The 17,660-nt window shown below is 34.1% G+C and overlaps 1 protein-coding gene across 1 annotated transcript in view; it reads right to left on the reverse strand.

The window, feature by feature from the left end:
* Positions 1–3: 3 nt before the first annotated feature.
* The window catches only part of LOC111919799 (ras-related protein SEC4-like), a gene marked incomplete at its 3' end in the record, with an annotated part of 34,434 nt that continues 16,777 nt past the window's right edge, over positions 4–17,660 (reverse strand). The window contains exons 2-6 of the mRNA XM_023915388.1: positions 668–739; positions 541–589; positions 392–439; positions 235–309; positions 4–153 (exon numbers count right to left, since the gene is read on the reverse strand). Coding sequence (XP_023771156.1) covers positions 4–153; positions 235–309; positions 392–439; positions 541–589; positions 668–739 — 394 coding nt within the window. The remainder of the gene's footprint in view (positions 154–234; positions 310–391; positions 440–540; positions 590–667; positions 740–17,660) is intronic.

The following is a 17,660-nucleotide window of genomic DNA, read 5'->3' on the forward strand; positions in this document are numbered from 1 at the left end:
TTTTGGATCAAAGCAAACAAATCTACTTTCAGAAAGATCACATTTGTTACCAACTAGAAGTTTGTTTACATTTTCATTGGCATGACTATCAATTTCACTCCACCATTGTTTCACATTGTTGAAACTTTCTAGGTTAGTAACATCATACACTATCTGAAATAAATCCAAATACAATGAACATTAAAAAGTGGTGAAATACGCATGATATGATAATATATTTTTGTTTAAAGAAACATATGATAATGTCATGGGCCCACAATAGTAACTGCTAGTAATGGTTGTGAACTCTTCTTGTCCAACAGTGTCCCACTACATGTCCCAAATAGATAATATGATTTTGGTTCTTGAAACAATTAGAAGATTTAATTTATATATTTGTAAAAATACTCACAATTTGAAGCTTAATGGTCTTCCCATCTTGATCCACATTGCGAATTTTCTATGATAGAAACTAAAACTTGATTATACACAAAGATAAACATAACACAATGTTGCATGTTTTAATTGATATGTCATTATGACATAAACTAAAACTCTTACAAAGTCGACATCAATTGTGTTGATATAACTGTCAAGATATGAGTTATCTTGTAGAAAAGTGATCAATATTAGAAAATTAAACACAATAAATAAGTGAAGTAATTATAAATGGCATGATTTTCTTACAACAAATCTGAGCAGAAGACATGATTTGCCAACTCTTGAATCTCCGATCAGCAAAAGCTTGAACAAATAATTGCTGCAAGCCATAACATGTGATATGTCTTGTAGAGATTGGAACTTATTTATGTATGCTCATGTTGCAAATGAATAAGTGTTAAAGATGAGAAGATATATGCATTAAAGGACTCATACTATCATTAATCAAAATCAGATACAAAATCATTTATCATTCAATCCATACCAAAACTTTATAATTCACCATTAATCCAATGATTTAATCATAGTACATTCGAATGCATTGGTGTTAACTCCGATCCCGGAATAGAGACAAATTATCTACACATAATCCTCTTACACGTTACGCCGTTCGATAAATCCATGAGACATCGATCAAACGAAAAATTGATAAAAAAATGAGAGATTTACTTTGATCATCCAAATCCAAACTAATCCCTAAGAAAATTATTATCGTTGCTAAAAAAAATCAAAGCAGGTCCAAAAAAATGATTTCACGAAGAACAAAAGTAAATAGGACTAATGAAAAGTTTAAATTGAAAAATACAAAAAAATAATGTAATGATATTTAAAAGAGAGCGACAGATATCATGGACTTATATTGTTTCATATACTAAGTAAGGCTTACTAATGACTTGGAAAGCAAGAAACAAATGATTGAGAGTTACGACAAATGAAAGAGAGCTTCTGTTATACGAACTCAAGAGAATACAGGGCAACTTTCAATGGTCTTGGAACAAATGGTTACACCCTTATATCTAGGGTCTTTACACCTCCTTATCGAAATATTCTAGACGCTACTTCTTCTTTCTTTATACAAGGCTATTCTAAAATAATCTATATAAATATTTACATGTTTACATGATTCCATAAAGATCATGATGAGCTTTCATGTCCTAGATAATTCTAGGACGCTCTAGGATCTTCTGGGTCAATCTAGCATACTCCACCAGCTTCTCGGGTACTTTAGAAAATTCTAGATACAATTCGTGAAAGTAAGGTTACCAAGCGTTTTTTATTTATTTTTAACAATTAATTTTAGTCTATTTTATATGTTATTATATTTAGTCTCTAAACATTTATTATTTTCTTATATTAATTATTATTTTCATCTTATCTTCAATGAACAAATATTAAATTCATAATGGTTATATTATATTTTTATCATTTTCTATTCATATATTTATAACAGGTTTAAAAAATTTGTATTTTGATAAATATATGTTTAAAATGATTGTGTTATTAAGTACAGATGTAATAACTTTTATATATATATATATATATATATATATATATATATATATATATATATATATATATATATATATAATCTTAATTATTTTCAACAATATTAAGTAAAGGTGTGACCCACCTAATGAATTCAAAATCATCAATTTATATGATAAAAGTAAAACTATATATTTTGAAGTTTTATGATCTTTAGAAGTCTTTGCACATTACTATAAATAAAATCTTTCAAGTTATATTTTTTTAGTGTAAGGCATTATCTTTTACCCACCTATTATAATCAACTTTTATGCAATGTAATTCCTTCTTCTAGTTGTCGACTTTTTTACACGTTTTTATGCCTTGTGGTTTTTCCCACAAAGGTTTCCATCGATATTCTTTGTGTTTTTATTTATGATTTGTGTGCTTCTAGTGATCATCATGATATAATTATATAACTATTACCATTATTTATAATCCAATACATAAAACACATTAAAATTGATGAGATAAAAATATGTGATGGTCTCAAATTGTAACACCCGCAGATTTGGGTTGGACGATTAAGATATAATAAATGATAAAAATGACTTATTGATAGAATATTATTTAGGATAAATAATCTTAACAAAAGTTATAATATATGTGACGAGAATTTCGTACATATAAAAAAATTTTGAAATCCGACTTCGTATGAAAAAGTTATGCGTCTTCGAAGTTTCACGATTAAATCGACACGGTTATGCGCGTCGTAAAAAGTGAATGTTAGATAGGTTTCTTATTAGCCTAAGCAATCTAAACGAATGTCATAGTAATTATAAAACCAAGAGCATGCATATAAAGAACGTCAAAAAGGTGTTCGTATAAAGAAGATACAAATTTTTGAAAATCTGAAAAAGTTCGCGCACACGGCGTGCGGGGTCTTCTAGAAGGGATCATGCAGGTCCAGCCAATTTTCGCCATGTGTTGCAAGCAGAATGGGCCACATCACCAGGCGTGACGTGCTTTTTCAAATTTTATACATATGGGTTGTCCTCCGAATATGCTCCTCACAAAATCAAATCCCAACCTCTCTCTCGAGTTCTTTTCGATTCTAGCCTAATTTCCCTTAGTTTTTAAGGTTTCGGCAAAGCCCTAAAGTTCCTAAGAGTCCGACATTAGTAGCTAGCATGCTAGAGTTCTGCCAGTGCAGTTTCCAGACTTTTGTTAGGAAATCTTTGTAAGTTAAATTACACTTAATATTATTTTACTGTAATTAGATTTATATTTATAGTCATTACTATGTTCTTATAAATAAGATTTATCAGTAATTCCAAATCATTATACTGAGTGATCTACTTATGGGAATGATTTCTAGGCAGGATTTAGTGAGGTGTTTAAAGTGAAATTCCCAAATAGTATACTATGTATACAAAACAGACCCTACCTGGTGGTTGTCGAGGCTAACAAAATAAATAACCCTAAAGCTTGTACACTAAAATAATATATAGTGGTAAAGGGGTCAAATCAACTAAGATTGGTTCAATTTGATGCTCAATGTAAATCTCTTTGTAAAATACTTATAAGATGACAATAAAAAAAATGGGAGTTTTAGTTTTTTGATATTTTAAATAAAACTAGATTTAAACTTGGATTTAAAGAACACAATTAAACAAAAGCAAAAACTTGATGTAAAATCAATGAGAGAAAGATGGTTGACTTAAGGTTTCATCAGTTAAACACTTGGTAAATATATCATTAGAATCCAAAGTGTAATACTTGTAAAAAATCTATAATTTGGCTATAGTAATCCAAGAAGCTTGTGATTACCTAGACTTTTCTTAGTTATTAAAAAAGCTAGAAAAGCTCATAACATATTTCCTTAGTTAAACTCACAATTTCAATTAAGCATATAATTAGTGAAAATTAACTAGCATTAAGAACCAAAAAGTCACAAAATCCAAGAGGAGTCAAAAGCTTCCACTACCATGTTGGAGAAAAAGTTTTTGTGATTGTGTGAAGTGAAAACTAACATAAAAATCACTTGTTGCTTGCTAATTTGATGATCCATTACTTAATCAATAAATCAGCCAACTAATAACTACAAATACATTTAACTCATGAGAAAAACATACAAGTAGCAAGAAGAAGTTAAAATATAAAACATTCTCATAAAGATTCAAGAACAAGTTCATGGAGGTTTTCAACATTCAAGTGATTTCACCAAAGTTAACCAATATTAGTTTAGCCTAGCATAGCTAAACTCAAGAAAACAAAATAAAAGTTAAGAGTACCAAACATATAGCAAGAATCAAGAGCAAAATGATGATGTTATTCAAGTGTAATGGTGTTCTTGAGGCTTCAAAATGCAGAGGAAAACTCCAAAATAAGATGTGTAGAAGTGTGGAAAAGTGGCACACCAACCTTCCCCATATAGCACAAAAGAAGGAATTCCAAAAATTCCCTTGCAAGGCCTTGCACGGCCTGCATGTTGTTGCACGGGTGGTGCGTGAAATGGGCTCTTCTATGATTTGGGCCTCCAACAGCCCACTAGCCCAGAACATGTCTGATCAGCTTGTAATCCATTGGTCTTCAAGTTTTATTTAATTTAAGCCCAATTTGTCTTCTCCAAATCACTCATAGATCACTTACTCATCCGATCAATGATTTTCGCATGCTCAAATATTTTCCCGTCTTCATTTAAGTAAAAGACCATCTTCATTAAGTTTCCATAATCAACAATCCCATGAATTGCATCATCTTAATTAGTCTTCTAGCCTAAGATTCTTTATCGTCCTCCAAGTCCATTTGTTTCCCAAAGGTCCCGAACATTCCCGCTCCGCTAGTCTCCTTGAAATATGCAATTATGCTCACAAAACTAGAAAGTACCCGAAGTAGTCATAAAATAACAAAAAGGAAAATATGCATGAAGATTACTAGATTAGCTAATTTATGAATGAAATATGCTATAATAAAATGTAAAAAGAAGTAAATAAAATGAAACTATCAAATTACCCCAATCTTGAACCTTACTTGTACTCAAGTAAGATAAGACTAAAATGAACTCTAGATGAACTAACCTAAAAAAGAAAAAGAATGAACATATTAGGTAGGAATTCATGACAACACCCTTAAAATAAAAACATATAATCCATTTTTTAGAAATAAGAATCGCTTTAAGGAACGAGCCTTTGTTACACTTCTAGCAAGAGATACATATTGAACGAGATACAAAGCAACCATGCATACTTCACTAATATGATTCACGTGACATAATTTCACGATCCGATCTAGCCCACACTCCATAAGAAAGTGTTCCTCTATTAGAATATTCCTTACTCCCCACAACTTTCTCCCCACGTCAAGGAATAAAACGAAGAAAAATAACTCGAGCCAAAAATGAAAAGTAACAAGCTATATACAAAGGTTGACAAAACTAAATTCATCTAAAAGTGTAAGTGCACCTACCAAAATGAGATCGATGTAACGTGAATACCCGAGCACGTGATGAGTAATGGGCACAATTGTAGTTGTCAACTAAATATGGAGTCTATACTACAAATACATCAAAATAGAAACGAACTATACAAGATGGAATCTGAAATAATCTAAACATTTAATAAACAAAAAAGGGATACAAATCATTGGCCCGACCCTTTTATTATTATTATTATTATTTTGTATTTTTTTTTTGTTTTATTATTTTATTTTTTTTATTTTTACAAAAATAAACCAATATACAATTACAATTACAAATATAACGACATGAACTATTACCATAAAATCTTTTAAACATACCATGAGAGAAATACCAAAAACTTTCTAACTATATTCACATTTTATGATAGCGATAATATCCGACTTTTCTAAGTAATTTTAAAGACTTTTAATAACCAAAACAAACAAAAATAAAACTTCAACTTTTCAAATGATCAAAACTTGACTCTTCTAACATAAAAAGAATATATGACACTTCACATAACACATAAAAAATAGGTTTTAAGTAAGAATTGTTGAAATTGGTGCAAGACTTTCTGAACGAGGATTTAAACAAATAGTCTTTGATTTATGAGACACCAAATAACTACAAATGGAACAATACTAAAAAAGGGTAATTGTGTTTTTTTTAGGCTTGATTTTTTGGTTTACCAATGAGCTTTACAAAGATTACATCAAATAAAAAAAAATACAAAGCACAACTATATACAAACTACAAGTGACATCTAAATCCAACCCAATTAAGAAGCTAAATGACTAAATCGAGCAAAGATAAATGCAAAAGCTAAACATAACTAAACTAGGCCTAAATTGAGATCAAATAGTAAAATTTGACTATATCATAAGGTGATGTGATATAATATGAAGTGTAGCAGATAGACACTAAGGATCTTAAAATAACATAATCTAATTCTTATTCCTTTCTTTGGGGTGTAATTCTGATTTGTAAGGAACATGAAAGTGAGGAACTAGTCGGCTTGAGACTAAGCTATTCCTCTATTTATGCCATAATTGTCATAATTTGATTCATCAACATAACTATTTCGCACTCTCTCCCCACGTTTATATAAAAGAAGACGTAACAACTGAAAGTCCCTATGAGTGATTCTATTTTTTGTGAGTTTCCAAAAGAATTGTAATTAAGGTGTGTCGAGACTTTCAAGTAAAGATATTCGGGAATGAGAATAAAGAGATAACAAAAATGCATGCAAATGAACCTAAGTTAAATGTTATGCTAAAATAAAAAAGTGGAAAAGAAGAAAATAAATTCTTTTTGGAGTTTTATAAAAAAAATGAATGCAATTTAAAGACTAATATGCTATGCAGCCTAACTAAAAATGAATGAAAAAGTAAAAATAAAAGGTAAGACCCCACCCCAAGCTTAAGAATAAGCATTATCCTCAATGCTTAAGGTAAGGGAATAAATAAGTTAACTTGGAGGATCAGATGTCGGGAAATATCCATGGCGGTAGTGGAAGTCCCACATGTCCTGGACTTAACGGGAAGTGGAGGGAATGTATTGCTCCAGTCTGTCGACCCGGGTTGCCACATCCTGAATAGTGTGGGTGTTCTCTTGAGTATGGGCATCTATGCGATTGACAGTAGAGAACATAGTAGCGATCTGGATAAATAATGTAGGGGGAAATATGTTGGAATATCATGTCCCCCTGTTGTTGTGGCTGATACTATGGCAAAGCAAACTGTTGTTCAGGGACCTAAAAGTGGTCCTGATACATAGGTTGTTGCATCTGCGGATGGTCAAAATGGTCCTCCACATGGGGTATCTCATTATCATCATCCTCTTCTTACTCTTTATTCTTATAGTCGGATTGTACACCCACTGGAATCAACTGATCTGGAGGAAGCCAAGTTTCGGTTTCAGTCAGAAGGAATGTATCACCAATCTAGCTTGGGAGGATGTAAACCGCATGCTTGTCACCATCGAGCCAACTGTATATGTCATTGCCCCGATCTTCCAACATATCCATTCTCTCTAAAGTGTCACAATCAAGTAGGAAGTTGGGTTGGCGACTATCAACCGATATGTAATTGGGGGCGGGGAAGTCTAGGCTGACGGATCGACCTATAATAATAATAATCTCCCTAATGTAGATTTCTCCCGAGGTTCGCTGACGGACAACATCGTATTTATCGAGAAAGAATGTAGAGAAATTGGGGCCTCTTCTATGTGACACGCTGTCTAGGAAGAAGAGCTCACACCTATTTATTTGACCGGGCTCAAGGCGACCGAAGATGCCTGTAACATCCCCTTGTGGCACGTATCACACTATTGTCCACTTTGGGCCACTCGACACGAGGACTTCCTAGGGGGTCACCCATCCTGGTACTACTCCCGCCCGAGCAAGCTTAACTGCAGAGTTCTTATGGGATCTGCTGCCCTCACGACTTTAAAACGCGTTGTTATAGGGAAGGTATCCACACCCCTTATATGGAGATGTTTCGTTCTCCTTCCAAGCCGATGTGGGATCAGATCTAACCCACTTTGACACCCCATTATAGGGTTCGACGTCCCCGTCGAACACATCAATCCGTGCCCTAGCTCTGATACCATTTGTAACATCCCCCTCTGGCACGTATCACAATATTGTCTGCTTTGGGCCACTCGGCACAAGGACTTCCCAGGGGGTCACCCATCCTGGTACTACTCCCGCCCGAGCACGCTTAACTGCAGAGTTCTTATGGGATCTGCTGCCCTCACGACTTTAAAGCGCGTTGTGATAGGAAAGGTATCCACACCCCTTATATGGAGATGTTTCGTTCTCCTTCCAAGCCGATGTGGGATCAGATCTGAAGGAGAACTAAGCATTCCTTATAAGGGGTGTGGATACCTTCCCTATCACAACGCGTTTTAAAGTTGTGAGGGCAGCAGATCCCATAAGAACTCTGCAATTAAGCGTGCTCGGGCAGGAGTAGTACCAGGATGGGTGACCCCCTGGGAAGTCCTCGTGCCGAGTGGCCCAAAGCGGACAATATTGTGATACGTGCTAGAGGGGGTGTTACAAATGGTATCAGAGCCAGGGAACGGGTCGATGTGTTCAATGAGGACGTCGAACCCTATAATGGGGGGTGAAAGTGGGTTAGATCTGATCCCATGTCGGCTGAGAAGGAGAACTAAGCATTCCTTATAAGGGGTGTGGATACATTCCCTATCACAACACGTTTTAAAGTCGTGAGGGCAGCATATCTCATAAGAACTCTGCAGTTAAGCGTGCTCGGACGGGAGTAGTACCAGGATGGGTGACCCCCTGGGAAGTCCTCGTGCCGAGTTGCCCAAAGCGGACAATATTGTGATACGTGCCAGAGGGGGTGTTACAATGCCTGTGGAGGGATCTGGTGTGAAACTCACCAATTAGGATGAACTATCTACTTTGACCTTTGTCGGCTCAGATTGAACGAGTCAAGACCGGTGATTTGTGACCAAAAATGTGTATTGGGGAACACAAGAAACTGATTTACTCATGAGAACGGGTGATGATGTTGTTTGAGCGATCCACTCCCATGATAGAATTCAAACATCTGTATGAGAGTCGATGATTTTGACCTTGCAACTGGAAGGTAAGGACCTCCGCCTCATCATCTCTAGTGAAGGTGGACAGGAATTCCATTGTAGGATCTTCATAGGTTCTGGCATAGAGATTAAGAAAACATGCAACAGATTCTGCAGAACAAAGTCACCACACCATTGTGTACCCTAAGATTCCTCATTGATTCCTTATGGTAGAACTTTGTGGGTCGGATTATACATCCCAGAAGGTTGGAGGGTTACCTTTTTTATTTCCGCATTTGTGAGGGTAGGACCGTCTCCCTCATCTCCACCTTTCTTTCACTTCCCGGTGGCTTTATGCGATGTACCGACATTCTTTTTTGAATTTAGATCAACGGTTGATCTGTGTCTGAGTTTTACTCATTCTTAAAGACCTGCAAAAGCAAACCCAATTCACATAGTAATCCCTTTTCTCACCACTCTCAAAAATAATACTATGACAATATTTAGAACGAACACAAACTATTCCAATAAATAATTGCACGCAACTTTTGACAATTCAAAACAATTTTAAACAATACCAACCGATTCCGTTTAACAATTCCAACTAAAATTTTGCAACAATTCTATTCAATTTCAACGAGTTCCAAATAAAGTTTAAACAACTTTTCAATAAAATTTCCAAGCAATATCAACCAAATTTATCAACTTTCGAATCAAGCTTTTTAAACAATTTGGGCACTAACTAATAATCCTAAGCAATTTTCAAAGCATATTTGTTCGTAATTTTCATATTAACGCATGTAATGTAAATAAAGTCAAGGAAAGAGTATACTTGTTTCGATTTTCGCCCTCGAAATTTAAACCTTGAACCCGAAATCCCATAAGTTGCACCCCAAGCATAATGGTTGTTCATCGGTGCCAAAATGCAAGACTCTTTCAATAATATGAAGTTTTTGACTTAACTCTTGCTAAAATTCCGACAATTTTTTTGGTGAGATTTTTCAATTTTGCTCGGTTTGATGCTTAGAGCTCAAAAAAAGAAACACTTTGGTGGTGTCAAAATCACGATAAATGGTCAGAGTTGGCCGAAAAATGGCCAAAAAGCCACGAAGTGGTGGTGGCAGCGCCCCCTATTCCGACAACAGATCAGAAAAGTTTTTGGGTGGGGTTTGTAGATCTCGGAAAAACTAAGAGAATGACGCAAGTTTTATCGAATTTTGACCGACGGTAATCTCTATTTTTCCGGCGAAGTGGTTGTTGGGTGGTTGTGTTTTTAAGAGGAATGAGGTGGATGAAGAAGGAGGAGCTGCACATTTTTATCTATGGGTCAACAAAGGTCAATTTCGGTCAATGTTAGTCAAGGGAAGTCAACAGGTCAACTCATTAAATCCCTTGGTCAACACTTTGTCACGAAAAGTCAAGAGTCATCAAAGCTGGTCCAGCCTCATACGTGGGTCTCACATGGTAGGCACATGGCCACCTATCAATCACCGAGAGCAAGTTCACTTAAAGCTAAAACTTTTTGATCAGACATACCCACGCATGAAGGAAGCGTAGGTGCACACAGGTCATGCAACTTGGTCGTGTAGGTGGGGCGTGCACAGGAACGCATGAACTGTAGTGTCTGGCTCCTTTTTGCTTCGATTTTCTCATACTTTTGGCTTGCATTTGAAGGCCTTAACACATAGAAAACTTGATTTCTTCAAAGAAAACACCATAGAAACCCCTAGACGTATTCAAAATTGATGGGTTTTACATCTATTAACGCGGATAAATCTTTAACACTTAAGGGTACATGTAACCTATTAGATCTATGTCATAACACCATTGAAGTAACATTCTATTGAACAACAAGAGGCCTATGAATCTTAGGTACTTTCGAAATTGAAAAACAAGTTAAGAATTACGTACCTTTTGATTATTGTAGTAAATAATCAAAAAACCTTTCTTCATTGGTTTAGAAGCTAGCACCACAAGTGTCATGCCTTTAATGGTTCACACCCAAACCCTAACAACTAAGGAAACTTGAAGAGAGAGGATAGAAGAGAAAAAATTTGGTTGTACTCTCGAGGAGTCAAGTGGCCAAAATTTAGAAGCAATGAGACCCTATTTATAGCTGACCAATAAACCCTAGATAACTCTTACCTGATTATATTAATAATATCTTAAATCAGGTAAATAATTAGTTTCCTAATTATCTCCAAGGGATATTCTAGAAACCCTAGAATCACTCCAAAAATCGTCCACCTCTCATGGGGAAGGTTCTGGAACATTTTGTTCAACTATTGAACAATTATAGCTTAGGTCCTTGTACATTTAATTAATCCAATTAATCACAAAATTAATTCCAGTTAATTTCTGATTAATTACTAATTAAATAACAATATTTCTAGTTAATATATTATTCTCATAATATATTAACAAATCATTTATTTTGATTTCTAATTGATTTATTAATCATATAATAAATTAATAAATCTCTCTCTCTCTCTCTCTCTCTAAAAGTTATCTTATTCAATTACCAGGTTTAAGGATAACCCAAAAGGACTGTGCTACCATCAGTTCAAGTATATGCCAATTACAGTAATGGGCTTAGACATGTAATCCAACAGTCTCTCACTTGGATAAGTCTATATAACTATAATTGCCAGTAAAGTTCTAAATCGATCAACAAATTGTAGCTTCCAAAAGCCATTGTCAAACTCTAACCCAGTCAGTTACATGTCAACATGAGACATGGATTGAAATCGATTTCATTTTCCAAAATTCTGTTTCTAGATTTCCCGATTTATGGCGACTGAAACTAGGCTATTAATTAAACACATCAATTCAGTCCAGGCTTGGCCAAGCACTTCAGATGGCGAAATCAAATCATCAAGGGGCCCAAAGATATCGCTTTTCCCATTAGGAAAAAAGGAACATATAAAATTTGACTCATATGCTTTCATCTTTTACTCACCAACTCGCACATGACACTATGTTTTATAATATCAAATTGCTGATGCGTTTTCACAATACCAATGTACAACTGACTTGTAAATTACAACTTATATATCTATGTTTTAGGAATATAATATATTATCGTCTCAGAATGACTCGTGATAAAATCCATGAAGTAATTCTTTGAGCGTGGGTTTATCCAATACTCGAAATCCCTATTTTCTAAGTACTCATTAATATTGTAGCAATCTTATTGCAATGCCTAATCTCCATAGACAATCTACAATTCAATTCATAATAGTCTTATTTCACTACTTACTTCCAAAATTCTAAGCGACTGTGGAATTTTGAATAATCAAATTATTGAGGAAGTAAAACATGCAAAGTGAAACACAATAATAAACTAATTAACTATGGTCTCAAAATTATTTAATATAAATAAAACTCTTATTATTTAATCACCATAATAATTAAGAATTTATTCATTGTTTAATGTTTCGAGTAATCAACTAACCACTTGAATTAAACATCGGTCATGTTGTGTTATCAACATGCATATTATGTCTCTGTATGTTCCTTCCATTGTGAACAGATTGATTGGACACTGTTCCAATGATGCTCATTTCACATTTCTAAATTCTTGTCACAGTCTAAAATGTATTAGAATTCCAACCTTACATGAATTGATTTTTTGTGATGCGAGGTTTCAAAGTCACAGAGACTGAGCCAATGATATTAAAGAATATTCCATTGGAACTTTTTTAATAAAAACAATTCCAAGGTAATGGAGGTTCTAATTCAAGGTACGCTCCTTGAACATTTTTCTGCATTAAAGTTTCCAATTCACATGTAGACTGAATAATTAACTCCCTTTATGGAAACTTTCAATATTTCCATATGACCATCAATTTTGACCAAGAATCATCTCAATATAAAACATGTCACTATGGTCTTTCCAATCAATACTATACTTCCAACTGTCCATATGTAACCAATCTTTAGTAAACCTCAGAATGTTCTTGATAATTGTTTAACAACTTCAGTAATACAAAATTCTAGTTCTTTTTCTCTCACAATGCTCCGAGCATTTTAAAAAATTAGAATAAGTGAATATTTTAGCATATGTAATCGGTCCTATATATGAAGCATATGGGATTCGAATTATTATGTCTCACATAAGGATTTGATGTTTATAATGTTTCTATTGCTAAAATACTTCTACACATTGAATTTCCTATGTTAACCATTTCAACATGATATTCATAAATGTTTATGACTAAGTTCTATTGAACCCTACAATCTAAACTTTTAGATTTGAAACGAAGTATGAGTGTCCTCACCCTTAAATCTATTATAGCGAAACAATTTTCAAACTTTGCAATTTGCAAATTGAAAACTTTGTTCCCTACAAGCAGCATTGTCAACATGCAATACTAGCATAACAATTATGCTCCCACTAGCTTTGACATGTACCCATAAAACATGACTTCTAGAAATTATAACTCTTGCCTTTTCTTACTGAAGTACATATTTTTGTTAAGCAATGCTTTGATAAGTCTCCAACTAGACTTCTTAAGCTTGTACACCTCCATCGGATAACATATGTGTGTGTTTAACCCTTTTCAAAACTTATAACTATAAGTTTGAAAGTTCAAACAATTCCTTGCCATTCTTCACAATTCGAAATATGAAAAGGGATATCGTAATCATATTGTGAATTTGTGAATGAAATTAACACAACCACTAACCATGTTGATCTTTATCAGATACTTAAAATCTATGAATGGAAAGTGTTTCCTCTTAATTATTCTCATGAATTAGAGACAAAACTTTTTCCACCTAGATCATATGGTGTACACTCTCCCATTCATGTGAATCTATAATTTCCAACCAACAATCATAAGATAAGGTTTAGGACCAAACCAAATTCAAAGTTAGCGTTCTTTTCATGGATTGAATTTCACAATTCTAAATTTCTTGCCCTCTGGTAGCTCAAGGGCCTACTAGTGTTTTCGTGTTGTTAAGAAACCCACTCACATTAATCAATGTACTCTCACTGACCAACGTGCTTTGATTTTTACAGTCAAATGAGAACCATAGAACTCATAAGCATTGCCAACTCAATTGGAAGGTGCACAGAAACAAGAATGTGTCAACTGAACACGATAGGTTATCAACCTCAGGTCATGTGCTAGTGATGACCAAAAGGTTTATTGTCGACTAACTCCTAAAACTCTCAAGATCAATAAGATTGTAACAACCCGTTATTTCAAATCAATAAAAGTCAAAACAAATCAACAAAATTCAAACATGTTAAATAAAAATCAAAGATGTCAAATTTTAGGGTAAATAATGTTATTATTTATTTAAAACATTATATATATTTTGATATTGAAAATTTCATCCCAAAAGTATGGACCGAAATCACCATTTGGTGATTCCATATGAGCCCGAGAACACCAACCGAAAACCTCATTAAAGACCCCACCTCGGACCGAAATCAGTCCTACCGCAAACTGTTGGATTAGTGTCTAAGTTCATAACTATTTTGGTATGTACTTGACCGGATGGTGCATGGTCCTTTTGGGTTGCCCTCACCAAAGCATCTTGACAGGATGAATTATGGAGAGAGAGAGGATTAATTATGATTTATTAATATATAATGAGAATAATATATTAAAGTAGAAGTCATATTGTGTAATTAATATTAGTCAATAATTAATTAAGAATTAATTTTGTGGCTAAAAGAGATTTATTAAACTTAGGGGACTAGAACTATCAAATGTGTGATAGTTGAATATTGGGCTAATGGACTCCATATTAGAGGAGTGGACGAATTCTATGGGGAAACCGAATAGAAATCGTCCAAGGCCTCTAAGGAGGGAGTCCATGGGCTGTATAGGGCCTAAGCAGTCAAATTAGGGTTTCCTTGTTAGATATCCCTAATAGTCTGAGTATTTAAGGACCCCTAGGGCACCAAAAACGTGGCTAAGAGTTTCCATAGGGTTTCTAGATGTTTTTGGGTGTCTCTCCTCTTTTCATTCTTCATCCTCTTGCTCTTGGTGTTTATGAGCCATTAGAGGTGCAACATTTGAGGCACTAAGATTTCAAGAATCAAGATCAAGAAGGTTTATGATTGTTATTGCTACATAAAAATCAAGGTAAGATCTAAACCCTATTTACATATATTAATTCGATTATAGTATGCTAGATCTAGGGTTTATGAGCTTTGGATAATTTGCATGTACAATTAAATAAACCTAGATCCAAAGTTTTAGGGTTTTGCATGTGCATCATAGGATTGATGATTTGCTCAAAACCGATCAATGGTATCAAAGCCTAGGGTGTTCTTATATTGTATTTGATGCAAAATTATGTTTTCAAAGCTGAAAAATTGTGAATTTCGAATATGACCTGATTCACGTCGTGAATTCAGTCTGACAACACAATTTTGAGATTTTTGCCTTAATTTGCTTTGAATAATTACCTTAAATTGTTTTTTCAAATTAAAATCAGATTTTTATATTATGGTAATTGATATCCTAATTAAATTAATGGATAATTGTCAATTCAAGATAATTACTTGTTTTATAAGATAAAGATTGATTATTTGTAATTTGATTTGAATTATCTTGTGAAAAATTAAACTAGTTTAAATTTAGATAATTCAAATTATTTGATTAATTTAATTATTTGTAATTTGATCTAGATAGTTTTGAAAAGTTTCAAAACTTGCCCTCAAGTTTTCTAATTTAAATTTTGATTAAAAGTTTAATTTTGAAATATTTAAATTCTAAACCCTAATGTTTTGAAAAAGTTCAAAACTTTCCCTCAACTTTTGAAATTTAAAATTTGATTAAAAGTTTGATTTTGAAATATTAAATTCTAAAGCCCTAGTACTTTGAAAAGTTCAAATTACACCCTTATGGTTTATCAAATTAATTAAGTGAATAATTAAAAGAGAGTTAATAAATCCATAAAGCTTTGGTTTACATTTAATTAAATTAAAAGTATAATTTATTAAATTAGACCACCTAGTATTTTAAAAGTGTAAAATACACCCTTATACTATATATAACATTAAAAATCTAATATTATATATGTATAACTTAAACTGTTAGTCTTACCGTTAGTAGGCCTCATTCACGAAGCCGATCTATAAGGGGGGGGGGGGGGGTATAAGGTTATGGCCTATAAAATGGCCGTTTAATGGGTGTCCACTCTCACCCACTGCTTCCTTGATTGGTGGAGGGTCGTTAGCCGAACGGGTAGGATAGGGCAAACCCTTTCCTTTGAAAGTATAATGAAGTATAAAGTAATTAAATTTTTTTACAAAATTCCCAAACTTAGTTACAATAGGCAAAAAGTGAATTTGATGCAATTCCATGAAACTTTGTAGCCTTGTGAAGACGTTAGTGGAGCGTGTGTGATTAACCGACACACTAAATGGTTCTAAGCAAAGGTAGCAAAGGGTGACTCAATGTTTGTCATAGTTCGGTGGAGCGTGTGTGGTTAACCGGCACATCGAATAGGTGACTGTAACATTGGGGGCACCATGTAAGTTTGCATGGTTATTCACACCATGCTTTGTGATCCTTGGCATCCCACTCACAAATCGAGGGGCATATCGAGATTTAAACATGCCATTGAAAAGTTTAATGAATCTCAAAGGATCTAGGAGTTTTTCAATACATTTGAAACCTAATCTCTTTTTTGTTTTTCATGGTGGAAAATTAGTGAATCGTCATTCACTTACCTTCAAATGTTCTGCAATTTGGGTTACGACATCCCTCTCCCAAGTTGTAGAGTATTGTGTTGGGTCCTAGCCTTAATATCTCATTTGGGTGATTTATTAAGGACTCAATCAATCAACTAACTTGATTTTTCTCTCATTTTATAGATGTCTGATTCTAACTGTGGTCTTCCCGAATCCCATGGAAAAGGTTTTCCTGCTCAAAGCGAAAGTTTTTTACACAATGAAGGTGAAAGATCGATCCATGCATTGTGGACTAGCTTGGTTTCACTTCCTCCACCTCCTCTTGTTGTTCTCCCAAATCCACTTGATCGAAGAATTGAAAAGTTCAAAATCACTCAAGCCCTGTTGGCAATGAAACATGAAGATGGAAATCCGTGTGTGCTCACGTCCTAGGGATTAAATCACACATCGATAGGTTGACAATGTTGGGTGCATTTTTTCCAAAGAAGTTGGTTGTAGATTGGGTTCTTCAGTCACTCCTTAAATCGTATGATAAGTTCATAAAAGAGTATTATATGATGGATCTTGACGCGACCCTCATTGACCTAGCTTACATGCTTATTGGTGCTGAATCAGAAATGATTTGGCAAAGTAATGGAGCATATTTGTATGGTAATTCAACCAACCATGCTTCCGTGGTCGCTCCAAGAGAAGCCACCTATTTCTGTTGCCAAGAGAAGGGGCGTTGGATACAAAGCTTCCCAGAGGACCTGAAGAATCTAAGAGATGGGAGAGTCAAGAAGTATGGCTCTACTTCAGGTAAAATCCACTATCTAAATCCATTAAGTTCCTATTCATTGATTCTTAATACATAATGTGATAAGATTACATTTGAATGTTTTGCAGGATCAGAGAAAAGAGAGGAAGCTTGATGGAAGAGCAAGATGAGTCTGATCACGAAGAAATGGATCACAATCGCATGGATTCGAAGATCAAATTTTGAGCTTAGAAAGTTATGATAGATTTGTTAGGAATATTTGATTACATAGTTTTTAGTTGATTTTGCATTGTAAGGACATGTTTTCTGCTTTTTTATGAATAAAATAATTTTTTTTGATTTGTCTTATATATATA

The sequence above is a fragment of the Lactuca sativa genome, chromosome 8 (genome assembly GCF_002870075.4).
Source record: "Lactuca sativa cultivar Salinas chromosome 8, Lsat_Salinas_v11, whole genome shotgun sequence".
NCBI classification, from domain to species: domain Eukaryota; kingdom Viridiplantae; phylum Streptophyta; class Magnoliopsida; order Asterales; family Asteraceae; genus Lactuca; species Lactuca sativa.